The 21,821-nt window shown below is 46.3% G+C and overlaps 3 protein-coding genes across 4 annotated transcripts; all 3 read left to right on the forward strand.

Moving 5' to 3' along the window:
- The first annotated feature begins 201 nt into the window (after nt 1-201).
- LOC311428446 (zinc finger CCCH domain-containing protein 11A-like) lies at nt 202-19,962 on the forward strand. Of its 2 annotated transcripts, XM_084539887.1 has the most exons (7): nt 390-490; nt 1,797-1,849; nt 2,234-2,411; nt 2,612-2,731; nt 3,511-3,634; nt 4,169-4,267; nt 4,906-5,081. In XM_084539887.1, exons 3-7 carry the CDS (start codon nt 2,358-2,360, stop codon nt 5,040-5,042), a joined length of 534 nt encoding a protein of 177 aa, XP_084396013.1. In that variant the 5' UTR covers nt 390-490; nt 1,797-1,849; nt 2,234-2,357; the 3' UTR covers nt 5,043-5,081. The 2 variants fall into 2 exon arrangements, with proteins under 2 accessions (XP_084396014.1, XP_084396013.1); XM_084539888.1 differs by lacking the exons at nt 2,234-2,411; nt 4,169-4,267; nt 4,906-5,081 and adding an exon at nt 19,611-19,962 and having other exon boundaries at nt 202-497.
- Nucleotides 7,070-12,883, forward strand: LOC311428452 (zinc finger CCCH domain-containing protein 11A-like). Its single transcript, XM_084539896.1, has 8 exons — nt 7,070-7,173; nt 7,377-7,442; nt 7,962-8,453; nt 8,677-8,753; nt 9,465-9,657; nt 10,298-10,467; nt 10,882-10,943; nt 11,488-12,883. Exons 3-8 carry the CDS (start codon nt 7,979-7,981, stop codon nt 11,753-11,755), a joined length of 1,245 nt encoding a protein of 414 aa, XP_084396022.1. The 5' UTR covers nt 7,070-7,173; nt 7,377-7,442; nt 7,962-7,978; the 3' UTR covers nt 11,756-12,883.
- On the forward strand, nt 12,892-14,205 carry LOC311428453 (uncharacterized protein). Its single transcript, XM_084539897.1, has 3 exons — nt 12,892-13,239; nt 13,422-13,448; nt 13,872-14,205. Exons 1-3 carry the CDS (start codon nt 13,030-13,032, stop codon nt 14,184-14,186), a joined length of 552 nt encoding a protein of 183 aa, XP_084396023.1. The 5' UTR covers nt 12,892-13,029; the 3' UTR covers nt 14,187-14,205.
- Nucleotides 19,963-21,821: the final 1,859 nt, after the last annotated feature.

Genomic DNA, 21,821 nt, shown 5'->3' on the forward strand with positions numbered 1-21,821 from the left:
TGGACCTAAGTCGTCTTCTCTAACCTTTCATGATCCTGCAGCAATGGCTGATGATGGATATATGGATTAGGGAACAGCACGTGATGGCAAACCTGTGGTATTTGCTACTGTACTGGGTCTGGCTGGAATGTTTACTTTCCCTGCAGCAGCCCATACAGTGCCGTACTCTGTACTTGTAGCTGGAACAGCAGTGTTATCACACCAGTGTTGTGTGTACTGCTGAGCAGCAGTGGCACAGCATTGGGCCTTTCTCTAACCCTCCTAGGGGGTGGGCAAAAAGGTGAGGAGAGAAACATCACTAGGGCAGCTGACCTAAACCAATCAAAGGGATATTCCATACCATGTGATGTCCCACTCAGCAATAAAAGGTGGAAACAGGAAGAAGAGGGGAGGGGTGGGCTCTCGTTGGGAAAACGTCGGTCCTCCTCTCGAACACCGGCTGCGTGCGTTGAGGCCTTGCTTCAAGGACGTGGTCAATCATGGCTCATTTGTGGGAAGTAGAGAGTAATTTCTTTCCTCTGCACTTCCATATAGCCTTCATTTATTTTGTTTGTTTGTTTTCCTCCCTTCTTTTTATTTTTCCTTTTCCCCTCCCCTTTCCCTTTTTATTTCCCCTTAGTTAAATTGTTTAGTTCATGGTAGTCTTTATTTAATTATTATAATTTTTTCCCTTTAATTAAATTATCCTTATCTCAACCCGTGAGTTGTTCTTTGCTTTACTTCTCCCCCTCCTCATCTAAAGGAGGGGGAGTGAGAGAGCGGTTGTGGGGTTTAGCTGCCCAGCACGGTAAAACCACCACAGCTACAGCGCAGAAAGAAAAACCAAATTGCTTCCAAAAAATCAAAGTAATTCAAAATCCTTGGTATCATGCAGCCGTGCCACTGGCAAAGTGAGCATTCCCCTGCCTCTCAAAGCTTGCTGTACCCTTGATCTGCTGTCTTGCTGCTGTTAATTGATTGCAACTCTACATGTCTGATCAGGGCTACGAGTTGTTCTCGATATGGAGATCATACAACATCTACTGTGCACGCTTGTGTGTATAGATATGTTTATCCTGTATGCATGTACATCCGTATGCATATTTGTGTGCTGGCCCCCAGATCCCTCATGTTACAAAGCATCGGCCTCGAAGGCATACTCATCAAAATCTTTTGCAGAGCCTCCATTTTTTTCTAGTTCCCTCAAAATGAGAGAATTTTTACGCGCTCTCTGTGTCGAAAAGGCAAAAATTCTGATTTTCACTGTCGCTCTCGCTAACTTTCTCTCACTCCCTCCTCGTGTGTGTATAAACACAGATGTGTGTATGCGTATGCACATCTGTGGATTTAGATGCACTGGTATGTTTTTTGCTGTACAGGTAATAAAGACGGGGAAAGGTTTTTGTGTTTTCTTAATAGGTGAAGAAATCTTGAAGACCAGAGATTGGAACATGCTGAATTTTAAATTAAAAAAAAAAAAAGAAAAAAAAAGTTAAATTGTCCGGCTGTGGAAGATGGAGCCTCATTTTTGCAGCCACTTTGAATCACGAGTTCATCTCTAAATGCGCTGTTTTTTTTTTGTTTTTGTTTTGTTTTGGTTTTTGTTTTTTATTTTTTTGAAGAGCTAACTAACCGTGGCTGCATCCAGTCTGAGAGAGCATTCAAATGGACTTGCTTCCTCTCTTAGTTATAAGCTGTTTAAAAGCGCATCCTATGTTTGAATTGTGGATGAGAGGTTCCCTTGGCAAAGTGAGGAGGAAAATTCTTCCTACCCCTTTATTATTAATTCACGGATTCAGTCTTGGTTCGGCCTACAGGAGCAGTTAACTGGAAGCCTTTGAAGATCGATAACTTTGCTGAGGTTGTCCAGGTAGGTGAAATCGAAGACCCACAGGGCCTGGAACGTGCTGTTTAATGCGTCCTAACTGTGTTCTAGAGAAGTTATTTGTAGCCATAGTTGATTATTGACTTGCATGTATCATCAGGTGGTTTTTTAAGGAGTGACTCCGTTTTCAGGCTTCCAGATGTGCTCCAGGTCATATTATTGAGGATGTGGAAGAGAACGCTTGCTGACAAAGCTCCTGGCAGCTTTACAGAACTTTAATATTTAGTTAGTTCATGTAACAGCTGATTTCAAGGCTTTGCTCTCTTTGAGAGACTGATAACTTGATTTGATTAACTGAAGAAAGCTGGAAAAATGTTTGTTCCTCATTATTTTTCACTTGTTACTTTCTTTCGGGTTACTTTTAAAAAGAAGATTTCACTGATCACAAGCCAGTAGAAGACTTTCAGCCCAAGCAAGGGTGAAGACAGCTCTCTCCAAGAGCAGAGGAAGTCCCTGTGGAGAGAACCCGAGCTTGTTAGCAGAACTCGTCGGCATGTCTAAACAAGGAGACGATTGCTACTTCTATTTCTATTCTACCTGTAGCAAGGTATGGCTGGCTTTCCTTTGCTTTGCTTTTTTTTTCCCCTTTTTTCAGGAAGGAGTAGATTAGGAGGAGGAAGCACACTGGTCTTTGGTTAACTTGAGAACCAGATAGATTGTGAATTCAGTTGTAGCACCATTAGGCAGCAGCATGGCCATTTTTGAGGCTGTACTCTATTTTCCTTGTTGGTTTCCTTTTGGTTCCAGGGAGACAAATGTGCCTACCGCCACTGCGAAGCTGCTCTGGGCAATGAGACGGTCTGCAAGCTGTGGCAGGAGGGTCGTTGTTTCAGGAATGTCTGCCGATTCAGACACATGGAAATTGACGTGAGTGCCTAACAATGTGTTCTCAAAATAAATCCACAAAAGCATTTTTCAGTGCCGTAGGTGTACTGATTGCGCTTTTGCAGGATAGATTTGTTTGCTTCAAAATCATACTGGTTTCTGTTACCAAGAGAGGGGGTGGGAGGAAGCAGAGGGAAATAAAATCAATGCCTTAGGTATGTCTTAGCAAGATATTTGTTTATTTTTTTTTATTAGATGCTGACAGTTTTCTCAAGAGATGCAGAATAGCTGTTAAATAGACTGCTAAAACGTGCTGGAGCAGGGGGGTAATAAACAGGCTGTTCTATCCTCATGGGAGCAGGCTTGATAATGAACTATCAGGTGTCTTCTGACCCACAGTCCTTCAGATAACGCTGTTGTAGCTGCCTGGGGTAGGAAGTGGGGAAAGTTAAAGGTGCAGCAGAACTAAGTCTCCAAGAAGTAGTTCTAGACAGGGTTAACCTAGGCAATTTCAGATGTTCTTTTTCCCTCTGAATAATCCTAGTATAATCCTAGGTGTATTAGTTTAAGCCACCCTCAAGTGATGTCTGAGAGTGCCTGTCTTCTCAAACTGAGTGATGACCAAACTAAATGTGCATAGTGGTTACAGCTTATGCAAACTTTGTGAATATGCCCAGAAATACTACACTTAACTGAGAAACTGACCTTTGGAATGCTGTTTCAGCACTGTGTTGTGACAGCTGTCACGATCTGGAGCTGTGCATCTCTTTGCAAGCCTCAGGTGCATGTTATCACGAGCTTTTCTTTCTTTCTGTCTTCAGAAAAAGCGCAGTGAGATTCCTTGCTACTGGGAGAACCAGCCGGGAGGCTGTCAGAAAGCCAACTGTGCTTTTCATCATGCAAAGGGACGTTACATCGATGGACAATTCTTACCACCAAGCAAGAGTGAGTTTAGGTCCTTTTTCTTTAAGCGCTGAAGAATTAATTTTGAGTATTACTTAGTGGGTGCCAATCCTGTAGGGGGCGTCAGGTAACTGTTCATTTGTGAGGGCAGGAAAAGGTCTGCAGTCATAGGTGTACTGCACCGAGTGTACTGCTGGTGTTTGTTTTCTGCTTTCGTGCTCAGCTTCTCTTTGCTTTGTGTGATGTTTGCCTTGCAGTTTGCTTCCTGTTGTTTCCGCTTTTGCTGGGTGGTAGGGAGATGTGTTGTTGTTGGAAGGGAAATCATTGTTCACGGTGTAAGCAGTGATGGGATGGGCAAAAGGAGATGCTGAATTCGTTGTCTGTGCGGGTTATCTGCCTTTGCTACCATCTCTTTGCATTGTGGTCAAAGTTTTAAACTGCCATATTACCGATGATCCTCCTCTTCCTCTAGCTACACTGCCAAGTCCGCCTGAGTGCGCGGACGATGATCTGAAAGTGGCTCAGATGTCACTGCAGCAAAACAAACTTTCTGTCCAGTCAAATCCCTCTCCACAGCTAAGGGGGTGACGAAAGTGGAAAACTCTGAAAATGTCCCAAGCCGTACACACCCTCCAGTTGTAATCAATGCTGCAGATGATGATGAAGATGATGATGGTGAGCATGTTTTGGTTCTTGGAAGGAATTTGTGCTGTAAATGATTGTGTAAATCTTTGTCTCTTGAAGGAATTTGTGCTGTAAATGAATGTGTTAAATCTTTGGTTCTTGAAGGAATTTGTGCTGTAAATGAATGTGTTAAATCTTTGGTTCTTGGAAGGAATCTGTGCTGTAAATGAGTGTATAAATCACAGATGACCTGAGGTCTGACTAGCGATAGGGCAGGCAGTCTGGCCAGGTCACTGGTGGCTTTGTCTGGCAGTCAGTGGACAGAAGCTGAAACGTTGGAGGAAAGCTTAGAACCACTCCTGGCTTTAGCTGGTCTTTTCTGTAAAATTCTATGTGAAACTAGGAAGGAAATTTCTTTTTTCTGTCTGAAGAGCAATGTGTTGTGTAGTAGTTAAAGCTGCAGAGAGAATCTAGAGTCCTAGATGTTTTGTCCTAGTGTATTCTACTTAGGAGTTCATCAGGTCAGTGTAGCTGTTTAAAAACAATCAAACAAACAAACAAACAAACAAAAAAAAACAAAACAGCAACAAAGTTTTTTGTATGAACCATGGGCTGAAGTGTCACTGCATGAGCTACGTAATCATGACCAACCTGGTCTATGCATAACTGAATCGATTTTTCCCCTTCAGACCAACTTTCTGAGGAAGGAGAAGAAACTAAAACTCCCGTCCAGCATCCAGCTGCGGAAGGCAAAAATGGATTACGGGTGATTTCCACTCGGAAAGGCAGTTCTATTACTACTAAACAAGGTATGCCAGCACCTTAGTAGGATAAATCAGAAGAACTTGACAGTTAAGTCAAAAGCAGCGTGGTGTAAAAACACAACAAAATGTAGGGGTGCTGAATGGAGTCGGTTATTTCCATGATCTCATTTCTGCCATTAATACCATCATGTGCCCATTGGGTCAGAAAGGTGAACTCCTTTTCTTTACTTTTGGAGAACAAAACAGGGCCACAGCATGGAGTTTAAATGGCTGCACGTGCAGCCTTGCAACCACTGTTGATAAGCCATATCTAACGATAGAGGGATCTAATATTGTGTAAATGGATTAAAATTAAAACTACATTTTGAACCCTGAAGGATGAAAGGAGGGGCAAAATGCCATTGGTTCTATGGCTCTTTCACTTGTGAGGAGTGTTGACAGGCTTTATTCGAAATACTTCAGAAAGTTCCTGAGCGCTAAGAAGCCTGAGGATCTGTGGTCCTCAGTGAGTGCCTCTAAGCCTGTCTCATGAACTGTTTCCTGTTTTCAGAGGGCAATCTGAATTTTGGAATAAAAACACTTGAGGAAATCAAATGGCAGAAGATGAAGGAAAAAAATAAGAGACACGGTGGTGAGTTAATATTGCCTACTTTCTTATCCTGTTCACGGCAGGTGATGGTGACTGGGAGCTGCTTGAGGGACAGACTTCCATTTTTAGCTGGGGGCATAAAGCAACCTGATTCTCAGCCAGCTGGTATTCTAAATGGGAGTTCAAAGGGCAACCAGAGGCAAATTAGTCACCTCTCTTCTTTACATGCTCTGCTTGCTGTATTTTTGACAGTAACAAATCATTTAAAGTTTTTTGTTCTTTGTGATAGTTTTTTATGTTGGGTAAACTTCCTTATGTTTTGGTTGCTCTGAACAGAAGGTTCTTCAAGATCTTCTCTTCGTCCCGTTGATTCTATGATTTTTCCTGCTCCAGAAGAGGAAAATGTCCGGACAGTGGTGAGAACTGTGACAGTGTCTTCCAAGAAAGGTAATAATGAATGCTTTTGTTTTGATTTCATTACTCCTAAACTGGAGGGTTAAGCAATAATTAAAACAATTCACCCATGTTAGCCTTCTGGTGCTGCCTTCTGTTCAAAACGTGCTTTTATGCTTAAAGTCCCTGGTTGTACTGGAAAGATTTGGTGCTCAGGTTAAGCGCAGTGGCAGGAGAAAAAAAAAAGTGTCAGTATGCCAATAGGGGGGTAACTGAAAAACAGAAGAGTAACGAGAAGAGCGAGCTGTAGAAGCCAGTGCTATATAAGAAGCAATTTCTGAAGCATTAAAAAGGCGTACAGTGGCAGGTGTGGACACAGTATGACAGGTGTTTGTGTATAAATTGTTTAGAGCTGTGCAAATGCCTTTTAAAGGGAAAAAAGTGTGGAAGTACTTTTACTCGTAGACATTCACCTTAGAAAGGAATATTTCTCAGCATTTGCACCTAAGAATATTCTGCTTGCTTATGCAGCTTTGTTCTGCACAAAGTATAGGTGTCAAGCAGACTCAGATTCACTCTCTACTATCTCAGCTGGAATTTGAAGCAAGCACTGAGACTATTAATATTTTTTTCCATGTTAATTATAGTTAAAATATGAGTTTGTGTGGTTTAGCTGTCAAAACAGTGTCTGACTAGGGTTTTTTGGACATGGGCTAACAGGATAATATTTCTGTTGTCTACTGGTTTCTGTGAAATAGAAAAAAAAATTCCCTTTTGTTTTAGGGGAGGAACCTGTGGTTCGAGTAGATCTTGCTGATAGACAAGGAAAACGGAAAGCCTCCGCGGGTGAGAACTTTTTACGAGCTGTTACGTAGGTGCTGCCTTCTATATATGACTGCATTAAAGAGTATTTGTGATGTATGAAAGGAAAATACATTGCAGTGGAGATCTGTGTTGACGGCAGAAACGGAAAAAAAAAAAAAAAAATCATTTAGCAGCTGAAAGGCAATTCTATGAAAATATGCTTGAAAAAGAGAAGCTTATTGTTGACTGTTCTCAAACCTTCCTGCAAAGAAAAGTTCTTACAATATTCCTTGTTTTCTCTGAAGATGATGTAGGCAGCCTTCCAGTGAAGCGCAGCCTTGCTGAAAGGCTGGGGAAGAAGGTAGAGGCTCCGGGAAATGCTGACAAAGCACCCAAGAGAGAGACAGGTACTAAACGGGCATCTGGATTGGATTCCTGGGTTTCGTATTTAGTCTTTCTGTTTGTCCTTTTCCAGTGATGTTTCTTTTTGCATGTTGGCTGAGGTCGTAATCACTGGGATTCAAAGTTACCTTTCCTGTCTTGTTTTGAAATGTGAACCTGAAGTTGACATTATGCAGCCTCCCTAATTCGTTCTTTTTCTGTTTTGCAGTTCGAGTTCCCAAGTCTCTGAAGGACAGGCTGGGATTACCTCCTAAACAGACCAGTACTGAGAGAGGTAACAGCTAGATCTTAAATATGCTTTCTCCTCCTTCCTTTCCACAAACTTGGACTGCTTTCATACATCCCTACAAACTAATTTAAACGAAAACAAAGAACTGACGCCTCTTGGTTGAGTGCTGAAGCTCTTCTGACAGCCACTATCAGAACTCTGTCTCTAGGTGTGTGTTTATTTTCTACTTGTGCCTTGTCGAGGTTTTTAGCTGCTTCTGTGAACCGTTACGTACAATTAGAATAGAACCACTGCCAGGAGCAGGAATTTGAAATGCAGTCTGAAAAAGTAATAAAGTAAAGCAGCATTTCTGTGTAGCAGTTCTCTCTGGATAGGGCTGGTCTTCAAAATACAAGTGGCTCAGAGGAGGAGGAGAATGTTGTTCTAAGGATATTGTTCTAAGATGCATTATTGGGAACGCTCAAGATGAGTTTTCCTTAGTGCTCTGACAAATTTTGGAGACTTAAAATATTGCTGGACTCTCTTTAAATGTTGGTGCTTCTCCTCATTTCTTGATGATGACAGGGAAGGCTGCTAAGCCGATGGGAGAGATCCATGTGAAAACACTGGAGGAAATCCGTCGTGAGAAAGCTCTTCAGAGACGCGAACCTCAAGCCAAAGCCGAGGCTGAAGGGCACGGTAAAACTGAAGATTCCAGCGCAGGGGCAAGAGCTGCTCGTGCAGGTCGCATGCAAACTTTCTCTGAAGCCTTGTCTGAAAAAAAGAATAATCGCTTGGTAGAAGAGAAGAAAAAAGCAGGAGAATGCCATAGCAAGAGCAAAATTCAGGGTGAGTCCAAGAAGCAGCTCGCTCTGTCCGGGCCCAGCAAAGGGCAGGCGAAGGAGCCGGCAGGAAAAGTCAAGCCAGAAGGAGAAGTGCGTGTTAAAACCTTGGAAGAAATAAAGCGTGAGAAAGCTCTGCGGATGCAGCAGAGTGAAGGAGATGTGCCAGCTCCCTCAGCACAACCCGGACCTGCCCCAGCAGAGCAGAAATCTTTATGGAGCACAAAACTAACAGGTAATAAGATGCTTTAATGCCTGCCCCAGTGAGGTGCTTCCCATATTGAGCAAGTTCAGTTTGCTCAGGATCTGCTTCATGGATAAATGCTGAATGGCTTGCACATTGTAGCCTTTCTCTCTCTCTCTCATGGGACACAAGGAAATAAATGCACAAAGGAAACAAGTACCCAGCTTTCTTTATTTCTGCCGTTGACAACACTTTTTTTTGTCTTTTTTTAAAGCACCTGAAAAAGAAGAAAAGAAGGCAGTGGAATTGAACCGGCCTTTTCCTAAACTTTCCTCTGGACCTGATGTACAGGTGAGTCCTCTGTGAAGACACACATACATTCGTACAATTTCTGATAATTCTGACAAGTTTTGTTACTCACCGTGTGCCACCCTCTTGAGTGTGTTCTTACCCTTCAGCAGCTGGTAGGAGCTGCAGTGCAGTCTAAATCCTATCGCCAGCAGCATTTCCAGACAACTCTGTAATCCTCAAACTTGGAATCAGTCTGTTTATACCACAGCAAGAAAGAAACCCTGTTAGCACCAGCTGAAATCTACACAGTTAACGTGGAGGGAATTCTTTTTGTTCTTACTGACTTGATCTGTCAGACATGAAGGATTTAATACAGAAGGCCAGAGTTCTGTGTTCAAGGAAATCAATCTGTCAGTGGATACTGTATAGGGGAACTTGTATGACTTTCTGCTGCTTAAAAAGAATGTGATAAATAGATGTACAGCAGAACACCCTAGCTGTTTAAAGAAGCTTGCCATAGTGGATATTGCAGATATGTGAGACTGCGTCCATAGTAAAGCATGGCTCTTGTTACAGGCAGAATTTTATGGGAAAACAAACAAACAAACAAACAAAAAAAAAAAAAACAACAGTAACCTGAACGAGATTAATATGCTGTTCCACATCAAGACCATTTTGGAGGGATTGCTGATCAGATTTTCTTAACGAAATCTCCACGGATTTTATTTATTTTTTTTGTCCTACTCATGCACTACTTTTCTTTCCTTCTAGCCCACTCAGCAGAGTGGAACTCGTAAATGTCCAGAGAAGAGCTTTGAAGAGAGACGGTGGGAGAAGTGGCAACAGAGAGAACAACAAGAGAAGCTTCGGCAGGAGGAAGCTGCTGTCAAATCTACTGCTGGCTTCTTTAATACTGAACCAGCAGGGAAAGTGGCAGCTCAATTTCAGGGCCAGGAAGCTAAAAGTAAGTGTTGAAGGTTAAGAGTTACTTAGGTTGTCTTCTGAAATACAGACAGAAGATGACAATTCTCATGCTGTAACTCTGGCTGGGTGCATTTTGCCACGCAGTGCTACGAAGCAAAGGGTGTACTTTCTTTTTCTTAGTTTGCTTCTTTTCCTGCCAGCCAGATGTTAGGTAAGGAACGGGAGACTAGAAAATGACACTACAAATGTGGACTTTGTAGAACAACTTAACTGTGGGACATCACTGCAAGGGAGAGGAAGCTGGTACAAGAGTTGCATACACTCTTGTCCTACTATAACTGCTGCTTTTTCCTTTCCTAGCGGGAGCGGGACTTTAAATATAAAAGCTGTCTATATTTGTGAACCTAGCTTGCACTTAGGATTGCTATGTGTCTGAGGTTTCCCTTGTCCTGGATTATTATTTACTGTAGCTCTTCGGTTTCTTTGTTCCTTTGTATGGCTTGTTGGTAGACAGAGTTTACTATGTGGAAAAGATTCCTGAGAATCCAGGCAATGGCGGTGTAATTGTGCTGGCCAAATGCATTTAAGTGTGTAGAAGGACTGTGGAAATGATTAAGAGAACCTGGATTTTTCCTGAGGCAGAGCAAGACTGTATCAGTTCTCTCTTCCTTTTACTCTAGCCAACTTTATGACATCTGCGAAGCCTTCGCGTGGGAAAGTCACTTTCCCCAAGAAGAAGGCACTGAAACGTAAGGCACCTGGGAGTTACCCGTCTGCCATAGCAGCTGTGGAACTACAGACTGCCTTTGATGCTGACATGATGGGACCTCCAGCCAGAAAAGCAGCCATGGTAAGGCCAGGGGCTAATGCAGCGATGGATCCCTTGTTAAATTTCTACCCTCCTCTATTTGAAAAGGTGGAAAACTCAAACGTTCTGCAGGCCTTCTGTTTCCTTAGAAATCCAGTAGCTGTCTCCAGGATGCTTGTAGAACCCTTCTGTATTTATGAGATGAATGGCACTCTTTAACCGGTACTCTGATGCTGTGATTTCTCTGGTGTGGGGGATTTTGTCCATTAATGCCATGTTCTTAAAAGACACCAGATCGTGAGTAACCTCCAGGTGAATGTGAACTTTCTTCAGGAGCACCTTGGTTTTGTATTTTGGCCACGGCTCCGCAATGCCAGAGGAGAAGCAGTGTGGAGGAAAAAGCTATTAAGGAATCTTTTACCCATGTGTCATAAATACTGTTTTGCTGCTTTCTAGGGTGTTTCAGACGTGCCGGAGCACGTCCCAGCCATCAGACTTGAAGAAAATCCCCAAAACAGGTGACAACCCCAACTTGTTCTTTTTCTTAATCAGTGTATATCCCCAGGGAAACATAAGTTCTGTCACATGTGGGAAAAAATGAGGGTTCTGAGATAATTGAAGCCAAAATCCATCAAAGGAATAAGTCACCTGAAACCACTTTCTAGCAGCTAGCAGGATTGCTTAATTAGGCTTTCTTGAAATGCTGCAAGTCAGCACAGCTTTCCGGTGACTTCTTGGGTTGTCTGAATACCTGAACGAGGATGAGGTGAAGTTCTACTTCCTCGTGAGGTGATAGATGATGAGTAGTGTCCTCTGCCTTTTGGTCCTCAAGAATGCCACCTCAACTCCAGGTGCCCTGGCTTCACAGATAAACCCCCAGACTGAAAAATGTACCTGGTAACACATCGGGCTCTAAATGTAGCCCTGGGTTGATTGATAACAATCCCTGTGTAAGATTGAAGCATAGGAGGGCTTGCCTACAGTTTTAAGAGCCGGTTTGCAGGAAAAGGATTTCCCGTTAAGAAATGGCATATCCTGATTGTTCTTTCTTGCTCTCCCAAGACCTGAAGTGCGTCTTGGAAGCCCGGAAAGATTTGAGGAGCAGATGGAGATGGATCTCGAGACCTCGACCTCAGCTTCTTCCCAGCCAGAAGAGGCACGGACACGCTGGCTGAGTTCCACAGGGAACGTGCCCTTATCTGCGGATGAAGATTTTGAGAAGCTACTTTGGGAAATCTCAGGAGGCAGACTGGAAGCCGAAATCGACTTAGACCCAGGGAAGGACGAGGATGACCTCCTCCTTGAACTCTCCGAGATGATTGACAGTTGAACTGCGTAGTCCTAGGGTATAATTAAAAAAAAAAAAAAAATTAAAACTGTTCTTCTTGTTGGATACCCCGAGGTGATCCTTTTTCTAACTGAGGCTTTGCAATGAGACTTAAAGCACAGTCCGAAGTGGTAGAAATTGGCAGGATCTGCCCTCAGTTGTCCTAAATTTCCCTGCTGGTCAGAGTTAAGGTCTTGTGCATCCATTCTGTAACTATAGGTGGTTACCTTCGATATCGAGAGGACAAAGCACTTCTTTTGGCACAGAAAGATCTCCATTGGCACGCCATGGTGGCTGCAAATCGATCTGATGGAGCGATGCTCTGAAGGCTTAAATGTAAAGCTTCTTCCTTCCTCCGCCCTTGGCACAACTCGATGTTGGGCACATTGTGAAGCTTCGGTGTTCTGATTTCTCGGACAGTTGATAGCCAAATCCTGGAGTTACTATGTCAACTCTTGACTTTTACTCGTGTATGCCATTGTTTTGACTGTACCCGTGTCAGATGATGAAGCTGTAGGGGTGGGAGGGAGCAGAATCGTTGTTCCAGTGTGTTGTGGACCAAACTTGCTGCCAGGAATGGGGGTGGGGGTCAGCCCACCCAGCCTTCCTTTCAATTATCAGGGAGGATCAAATGGTGAAAAGCAGCAGCTCTGCCATGCGGCTCCACTACCCCCACTCCCTTCTCTTGTGCTATACCAAAGTTCCCCCAGGCTTTGGTTGGTGCTTTTTGCCTGTGTGAGGACTCCGGGGCGAGCAGTCGGGACTCTGCCGCAGTCACAGGGTCGATGAAGGGTTGTTTAAGTGCCTCTTGGTTTTAAAAGTTGCTCCCCTGAGCTGCTGGCTCTGCTGCCTGCTACAGCAAATGTTCGGGTGCCATCAGCATCGCACTTGGGCGTGGGCACTGACCCTGCGGAGGACAGAGCTGAGATTCGGGTGTATTGTGTACCCTGCCACCAGCCATCGTTTTTTTTCCCCTAGCAGATCAATTTTGAATTATTTTCCGAACTTTTCGCGGCACGGTAGGCACTTCCCGCTATGATTTGTGAAGCTGTGGGGGCCCTCAGGCATTTGCTGCTGGCAGAGGAAAAGCGCTTGTCGAATTTGTTGTAAATACTTAATGTTTGGACAAAACCACGCGTCTCTGTGTGTGTGTGTGTGTGTGTGCTGTGACGCCCCGGCCCCACCAGGGAAAACCTCCGCCGACGAAACTGCTGCTGGAGCTCACGCAGGCCTTCATCGTGCCGAAGGACTTCACGGGGACTTCTGGCGGCTCAGAAATGGGGGAGAAAAAGCAAACTCAGGAGGAGGAGAGCTCAGAGACTGCGCCCACCTGCCCTCGCTTTCCCTTCACCCCAAGAAGCCCTGTTCTACCATCAGCCTTCGCCTCTTCTGCCTGCGGTGCTGGGAGCGGGAGCGGCGAGGCGGCAGCAGCCATGGCGTACCGCGGGCAGGGCCAGAAGGTGCAGAAGGTGATGGTGCAGCCCATCGTATCCTTCCTGCGGCTGGGGGGTGCCGGGGAGGTGGGTGGGGGGCGGCTCGGACCTCAGGGGGCTCGGCCCGGGCCTTGAGGCCTTGTCGCGGGGCCCTGAGGCCTCGCTGTGGGGTTTGGGGCCTTGTCCCGAGCCCGGAACTGTCGTCCCCGTGCTGAGCCCTTAACGCAGCGCCCCAGAACCTCATCTTCCGCTACCTGCAGAACGTGAGTACCGCGGGGAGGGGGCGGGGATGGGGATTTGGGGAGTGTGGGGGGAGTGGGGAGGGTCTGGGGATTCCCCTCGGTGAGTTTTCGGCTCCTGGCTGTGTCCCGGGACGGGTTTGTGGGGGATGGAGAGCTGTGCGGTGTGCTGGTGGGCACAAGGAGCCCGGCATTTCCCCCTCGTGTAGCCGGGCGTGCAGGGGTGTTCCCTTGTGACTGGAAACGTGTTCTTCACCAAACGTGTAGTATTCACCCGATGGTATAACGCTCAAATGTCAGATTGCACATTGGAACTGCCCCTGAGAGTTGCTCCTCGGAGCGTTTGGGAGCTGTCGTGGCTGTGGCTAGCAGGTATTTCTGAACACATGAGAGAACAAAAGTGCTCAGTGTTTGTGGCCCGACTTACTCTCCTCCTTCGTTCTGCAGAGGTCGAGGATCCAGGTGTGGCTCTATGAGCAGGTGAACATGCGGATAGAAGGCTGCATCATCGTGAGTATCCGCACGTCCCCATGTTACATCTTTCATTTTGCCTCATTCACAATCGTGTTTTTTGGTCAAGAAAAGTTATCACAAGGAAAAAGAGATTTGTACTTCTCTGCCTTTCCCCTCGCCCTGCCCTTCCCTCCCGCTCCTGAGCTCTTCGTCAGGCCTTGCTGGGCCCTCTGTCCGGCTGTCTGTCCGTCCATCCGAACCTCTGGCCATCTGTCCCACCACCCTGCCCCGTCCCTGCCCTCTCCCTAAGGAAGCAAAGAGTCCCCGGTCTGCCTTCATGGGAGGGTTGGGGGGGGGGGGAGGGAGAGGGGAGGTTCTGCTGAGAAAAAAATGAAAGATTTCCCCCTTAACGGGCGCCTTGCTAGTTCTTTCGAGTTCCAACCTTCTGCCTTCCTTCCGTAGCAGTGCCTCTAAGGGGTGCGCTGTAAGGCAGCCCTCATCTGGCGCGTTGCTCCTCCGTTCCCCCAAGGAACTGCCTTCAGGATCTGACTAACTCTGGATGCACCCGGTTGTCGCCTTAATTTCTCCTTTAGCTTGCTGAAAACAAGCCGGTTGGGTGACCTTTTGCGTTTCTCGCTTAAAATTTGGATCGAGGAGGTCTGTGTTTCCTTACGCTGATGAATTTAAGAAGATCTTGCATCTAAGAAAGGGAACAAAAGCTGCTGCCCAGCAGCGTCTGGCTCAGGGAGGAGTGAGAAAGCTCTGTGCAGTCCCCAAGGTCCGTGCAGCAGGAGGCAGGAGGTGCTCCAGGCTCACAGCAGCGGTTCCCCTGCGGCCTGTGCAGGGAGAGGCCCCTGGTGGAGCAGGCTGTCCCCCTGCAGCCCATGGGTCCCCCGTGGAGCAGATCTCCACGCTGCAGCCCCCCTGCGGGTGGAGGAGCCCCCGGTGGAGCAGGTGGCTGTGGCCTGGAGGAGGCCGCGGCCTGTGGAGAGCCCCCGCAGGAGCAGGCCCCGGGCTGGACTGGAACAGGCTGTGCTGAGCCTGCTTTGCCCGTGACGCTCCTTGTGGAGTGATCTCCCTGTCCTTCCGGCAGCCCTTGAGCCCTTGCCAGCCTCTTTTCTCCCCTTGGCGTTGGAGGAGGGGCAGGGAGAGAGCGCTTGTGCTGGAGCTCAGCTGCCCAGCTGAGGAAAACCACCACGGCTCTGTCTTGCCGCTGCTGCAGCACGCTGGTAGCAGCCAGCACCGTCTGTTCTTCGAGCCTCAGCAAGCCCACAGCATCTTCCCAGAAGGGATCCCTTTCCTTCACGCCTGACAGGCGCCGCCTCCAGAGGCTGAGGGCTTGTGCCCCGTTTGCAAGCGCTTTCTCAGTGCCCCCTTCCCCAGAGACGGATCCCAGCTGCTTGGCTTCACTGCCCTCTGCTGCCAGGCTCCCGCAGCTGCTATGCCAGCAGCACAGCGAACATGCGGATAGAAGGCTGCATCATCGTGAGTATCCGCACGTCCCCATGTTACATCTTTCATTTTGCCTCATTCACAATCGTGTTTTTTGGTCAAGAAAAGTTATCACAAGGAAAAAGAGATTTGTACTTCTCTGCCTTTCCCCTCGCCCTGCCCTTCCCTCCCGCTCCTGAGCCCTTCGTCAGGCCTTGCTGGGCCCTCTGTCCGGCTGTCTGTCCGTCCATCCGAACCTCTGGCCATCTGTCCCACCACCCTGCCCCGTCCCTGCCCTCTCCCTAAGGAAGCAAAGAGTCCCCGGTCTGCCTTCATGGGGGGGGGGGGGGGGGGGGAGGGAGAGGGGAGGTTCTGCTGAGAAAAAAATGAAAGATTTCCCCCTTAACGGGCGCCTTGCGAGTTCTTTCGAGTTCCAACCTTCTGCCTTCCTTCCGTAGCAGTGCTTCTAAGGGGTGCGCTGTAAGGCAGCCCTCATCTGGCGCGTTGCTCCTCCGTTCCCCCAAGGAACTGCCTTCAGGATCTGACTAACTCTGGATGCACCCGGTTGTCGCCTTAATTTCTCCTTTAGCTTGCTGAAAACAAGCCGGTTGGGTGACCTTTTGCGTTTCTCGCTTAAAATTTGGATCGAGGAGGTCTGTGTTTCCTTACGCTGATGTCCACGCTGAAGGTGCAGAAGGGTTCCGTGCTGTTGCTTGGGTCAGCCTTGTTGCCAGGTTTGGAATGTTTAGCCTACCGGTGCTTCGGTGCTGTTGGGCTGCACTCAGAGTGTGAGCTCTGGGCGTTATTTCTCAAATACTGCGTTATTTGAGCGTACAGACCCGAGATATTCTGCGGAGAGGTGATTTAAGGCACGTCAGAACCACCGCTGCGGCGTGTGCCAGCGTCGGACGCCCGTTCGAGTGATCGGGAGGAGCAGGTGAGTTGAATTTGGTGCTGGGTGGCGAGGTGGTGTTGGGGGAAGAGCTAGGCTAAGGAGAGCTTCCTCTTGCTCTGCCCCTTCCCATCTCAAATGGCCGCTTCCTGGGGAGATGGGTTCGTTGGGAGGTTAACTACAACGTTACAGTGAGGATGAGGAATCACCTTTAGTCCCGTAGGTATTTGCTGCCAGGCCGCAGCATTGATTTCAGAAATTGTATTTAAAAAAGGGAAAAGAAAGGAAAGATGTATTCTTTAACATACTCTCTTTTCTCGGAGAGTAGATGGAGGAGCTTCAGCCGTGCCCTTCCTCCGGAAACGATTCCCAGTGTCTGCTCAGACACTGAGGAGGAAAATGGAGGAGAGCCACCCGATAGAAATAAAGGAAAGAAGGGGTCATGGATTAAGGGAAAAGCACTACTTAAAAAATTGGTGCTCTCTAAAAACGGGTTAAGGGTTTGGGACCTGCAGGTGCTGCCTACACCTGTGTGCGTTGCAGTCGTGCCTGTTGCCACTGAGCAAAACGGGGAGAGCTGCTTTGTCGAACGCGGCGTGTTAAAGCACGTGCCACTGCCTGGAAGAAAAGCACGGACTTCCCTCGTGTGGGCCTTCTTCCCTAGCGATCTGTGGTTTACCTGATGGTTTCCCATAAGCTGAGAATGTTTAAAAGAAAAAAAAAAAAAAACAAAAATCAAAAACCAACACCAACGTTGAGAGTGGTGAAGCAGATCCTCACGTGGGGACTCAGAATCAGCGGTGACATCACCATGCGAAGCATTGTGTGTGCTTCGGGTTGGGGCTGCTGCGAGCCTCGCAGCGGGGAGGGAGAGCGGATCCGGGGTGCCTCTGTGTCAGCCCTCTGCCCTGGTGGCTTTGTGAGCACTGAGAGTTTGACTCCTGTGTTCCCAGCTTTCGCTTCCGCACCTGCGGTGTGGCAGAGCCAGCGAGCTGCTTGCTCAGCTGGAGGAGGAAGAGGAGTGACCTCAACATTGCCGAGGTAAAGCACAATTATTGAAAAGATTTGGCAAAGATGTGGGTTGTACCAGCGCGGCTGCTGCAGCTGCAGCAGATCCTGGAGCATTGGAGAAGATAGAGAGGGTTTTCTTCATGAAAAGAATGCTGTTAAAAGTGTTTTCATGCCAGAAATTAGGATAAACGCCTCTGTTGTTTGACATCCTCTATTGAGCTGGCACATTGGCATTACAGCGTACCTGGCACGCTGTTTGTATTAAAAAAAAAAGGTATTTTATTCAGGGCAGGCCAGAAACCTGCCTTGGCACTTGCACATCGCAGCAATGCTTACAGACCCTGCATCCTGGCTGCCAGGCCAGGATCTAAATCCGATGGTGCTGTTGGTAAACTGAAGCTCAGGAAGCGCTTCTGGGTTTTTTTGTCCTTCCATGTGAATTTTTACCCTGTGAAGATGGTGTATTAAGCTATTTTCGTAACAACAAATAGGTTTAAAAGCAGTTTCAGTTTAACATCTACACGCTTGGGTGTTATTAACAGAGCTTTGTATACTGAGCTGGTGCTTGGTAGGAGAAAAAACATCAATCTTACCTGGGAAACTTGGACCCCCTCAGCTACATACTGCTATGAGGAAACTCAGATGTAAGAACACACTTAAATAACACCTCACCAGAGCTGTTGTGCTCCTGACCACCAAAGGCACCTTTTTCCAACACCGTCGTACTGGAAGTTGATGCAGCTGGTTCCATCCGTAACGTGTGACTGTACAGTGCTGTAAAAGAACTATTTTTTCACAGCTTTGGAGAAAGTGAAGCAGAGAAAACCACGCATAACCACTGATACCTGGACCCCAAACTGCCACAGGCTGACGGTGATGCCCACTGGATATCTCCTGATACCCTGCTGCCTTCTGACTGCTCCAGCAGAAGTCCCGTTTTAATTAGCCAGCAGGTCCCTCTGAGGGAGGGACTTTGCTAAAACTCCTGCCGTAGGAAGTATCCTACGGGAGCCAAGTTGCTAAACTGATGTGTGGTTTTCCCTTAACCCCCTCACCCCTGACTTTCCAGCTCCTGACAGCACTGCCCACGTGTGCAGTGTCACCGTGTGCCAACTAGGTGCCAGCTGCCATGGTTTATATATTGTAAAATTAGTGATTTGGGACTCGTGAGCACTGAGGAGAGGCTAGCAATTGCTTAAGAGCTTTCCTTGTGTCGCTCTGGGGCAGGGAGATGGGTGAAACATCTTAGGCTTGAAAGTGATTCCCTGCAGAGTGACGTGCTCAGATCTGCACAACAGATCTGTCGTTTTGGTCACCTTATTAGATCCCTGCTTGAGAGGTTGCTTGCAAGAATCGATTCCTCTTCACCTTGATGTGTCAAGCTAAAGACAAATCTGTGCCGAAGCACTGTTTGATCAGACGAGTGCCTCAGTTCAGGATTGTTCTTTGACAGCTACAGAAACAGCAGGACGATCAGCGCCTTCAGGAACAGATGAATTTGATCTTGAGGCTGTCGTAAAACAGGTCCCTGAAGTCTGAAGACTGTTCAAATAGTTTGGGCCAGCAAGGAGCAGCTGTACGTGGCGGCTGCGGTAACTCGGGGCTCCGAGTCTCAGAGAGCGTGGTGAAAGGTGACCCCCAGCTGGCTGCTGGAGGAAGCTGAGGCAGCGTTCAGCTCTAACCTTTGCCTTCTTGGCTGGCATCTTTGCACTCCTGCTGTCAATGGGTGTTGAGTGTCCTTCCCGGCAGCCTCAGAACGTGCCCTCAGATGTAGGCAGCATTTAGCAGCTAGAATTCCCTCAAATAGAAAGAGTACAAATGATGCGTTTTCTGCTTTTGCTTTGGAACTCTTAGCTTGAGGTTTTCCTGCAGGCCATGAGGTTTCTTGCAGCAGCAGGGATGAGTTGTGTTAGCAAGAGGCTGTTCTGTGCTTCGACTGTGGGAAGATGAATGGTTACGTGTGCACCGTTAAATATAACTTGACACCTAGCACACCGCACTTGCAGCCTGTGGGGTGCTTTAACAAGCAGGTAAATCAGCAGAGGCTGTTTTGCAGCCGGGGTGATGCTGGGTGATTAAAAAGCAGGGGCAGAACAAGGAGTTTCTAGTGTTTGTTCTTGCTTGTCATCCGACTCTCCACTTCCACTGTTCTTTAAAAAAAACAAAAACAAACAAACAAACAAATAAAAAAAAAAAAAAACAAGCAAGGGGTAAGCATCTTAATATCTTTATTATAAATGGAAGGCACAAAAGAGGCCAGCAACAGAGACTGTCCAAGAGAAATGCTTTGTGCTTTATAAACAAACAAGGAAGTACCCTTAGGTGGGTGTGATAATCCTCCTCTAATGCGTTTTTGGGGTGCAAAAATAGATTTGTTCCTTTCTTGCTCTTCTCTGCAGGACAAAGGCAGAATAGGCAACTGCAAAGTTAGACCAGGGAGGTCAGTTTGTTCCATACTGAGAAAGACAAGTCTGTAAAACAAACTAGACAGACTTTCTTTGTACTATTTATCTTCCGTCAGCAAAGGCAAAGCTTATGACACTTGTTGGTGTGTGTATATATATTTATCCAGTGCTCTCAGAACAAAATTTTGATTTGAAGAGGGCACACAGATCTGATTTTTTTATTCTTTTCCAGTAAATAGTATAATAAGCACTGGTATATTTGTATAAAATCAGAGAAATACAAAACAAAAGACTGAATATTATGTGGTATGCATGACATTAAAAAAAAATGGTGGTTTCAAAGCAATATGTACCCTGGTGTGTTTGCCATATACTAGAGTCCAGCTTAAAGTGCACGTGATGTGTATTGCATTTTGATATTAATCTCTATGTACAATGTATTGCATGTAATTTATATGGTTCTTGGGAGAAAAAAAAAAAAAAAAAAAAAAACAACAACAAAAAAAGAAAACCCCCAGAAACCATAGATCCACCCAAAAACCACCGTAAACCTACCTGATGTTCTCCAAATTCCACAATTTACCCTTTTCCATCACGATGACCACGGAAAACCCAACGAAACCCAATGGAGACCCCAAAACACGTCAAAAACAGCCCTAAGAAAAACGACATCACCCCCAAAACTGGAAGAAAATCCCCAAAAAGCACGGATCCAATCCGAAAACCACCCTAAACTTACGTGATGTTCTCCAAATCCCAAAGTCCACTCCCAACCACCATAAAATCCATTAGGATTTCAACGAAACACAACGGAAACCCCAAAACACGTCAAAAACACCCCAAAAGTAAACTGGATCAGAAGAAAAAACGTGATTTAACCCCCTAAAAACCTTAAACCTACCTGATGTTCTCCTAAATGTACAATCCACTCCCAACCACGAGAAAATCCAATGGAAACCCAACAAAACCCAACGGAGACCCCAAAACACGTCAATAACAGCACAAAAATAAACAGGATCACACCAAAAAGGAAAGAAAACCAAAAAAGCCATAGATCCACCCCAAAAGGCCCCCTAAGCTACCTGATGTTCTCCAAAACCCACAGTTTACCCTTTTTCAACATGATGACCAACAAGAACCACACTAAAACCCAACGGAGACGCCAAAACACGTCAAAAACACACCAAACAAGAACGGGATCACCACCAAAAATGAAAGAAAACCCCCAAAACCATAGATCAACCCCAAAACCACTCTAAACCTACCTGATGTTCTCCAAAACCCACAATTTAAACTTTTCCACCATGATGACCATGGAAAACCCAACAAAACCCAACAGAGACCCCAAAACACGTCAAAAACACCCCAAACAAGAACAGGATCACAAGCAAAAACGAAAGAAAACCCCCAAAACCATAGATCCACCTCAAAACCACACTAAACCTACCTGATGTTCTCCAAAACCCACAATTTACACTTTTCCACCATGATGACCACGGAAAACCCAACGAAACACAACAAAGACCCCAAAACACATCAAAAACACCCCAAAAAAGAACCGGATCAGAAGAAAAAACACCAAAAACTATGAATTTCCCCCCAAAACCACCCTAAACTCACCTGATCTTTTCTAAAACCCACAATCTACTCCCATTTAACTTAACGACAAACGAGAACCCAATGAAACCCAACGGAGACCCCAAAACACGTCAAAAACACCCTAAACAAGAACAGGATCATCCCAAAAAACGGAATAAAGGCCCAAATTCCATAGATCCACCCCAAAACCACCCCAAACCTACCTGATGTTCTCCAAAACCCACAATTGAACCTTTTCCACCATGATGACCAAGAAAAACCCAACGAAACACAACAGAGACCACAAAACACGTCTAAAACACCCCAAAAAAGAACCGGATCAGAAGAAAAAACACCAAAAACTATGAATTGCCCCCCAAAACCACACTAAACTGACATGATCTTCTCCAAAACCCACAATCCGCTCCCATTTACATTAACGTCAAACAAGAACCCAATGAAACCCAACAAAGACCGCAAAACACGTCAAAAACACCCCAAAAAAGAAAGGGATCACCCCAAAAAAACAGAAGAAAACCCCAAATACCAAGAATCCACCCCCAAAGTCCCCCCAGACCTACCTAATGTTCTCCAAAACCCGCAACTTACCCTTTTCCACCATGATGA

The sequence above is a fragment of the Aythya ferina genome (assembly GCF_964211825.1).
Source record: "Aythya ferina genome assembly, contig: HAP1_SCAFFOLD_81, whole genome shotgun sequence".
In the NCBI taxonomy this organism is placed as follows: Eukaryota; Metazoa; Chordata; class Aves; order Anseriformes; family Anatidae; genus Aythya; species Aythya ferina.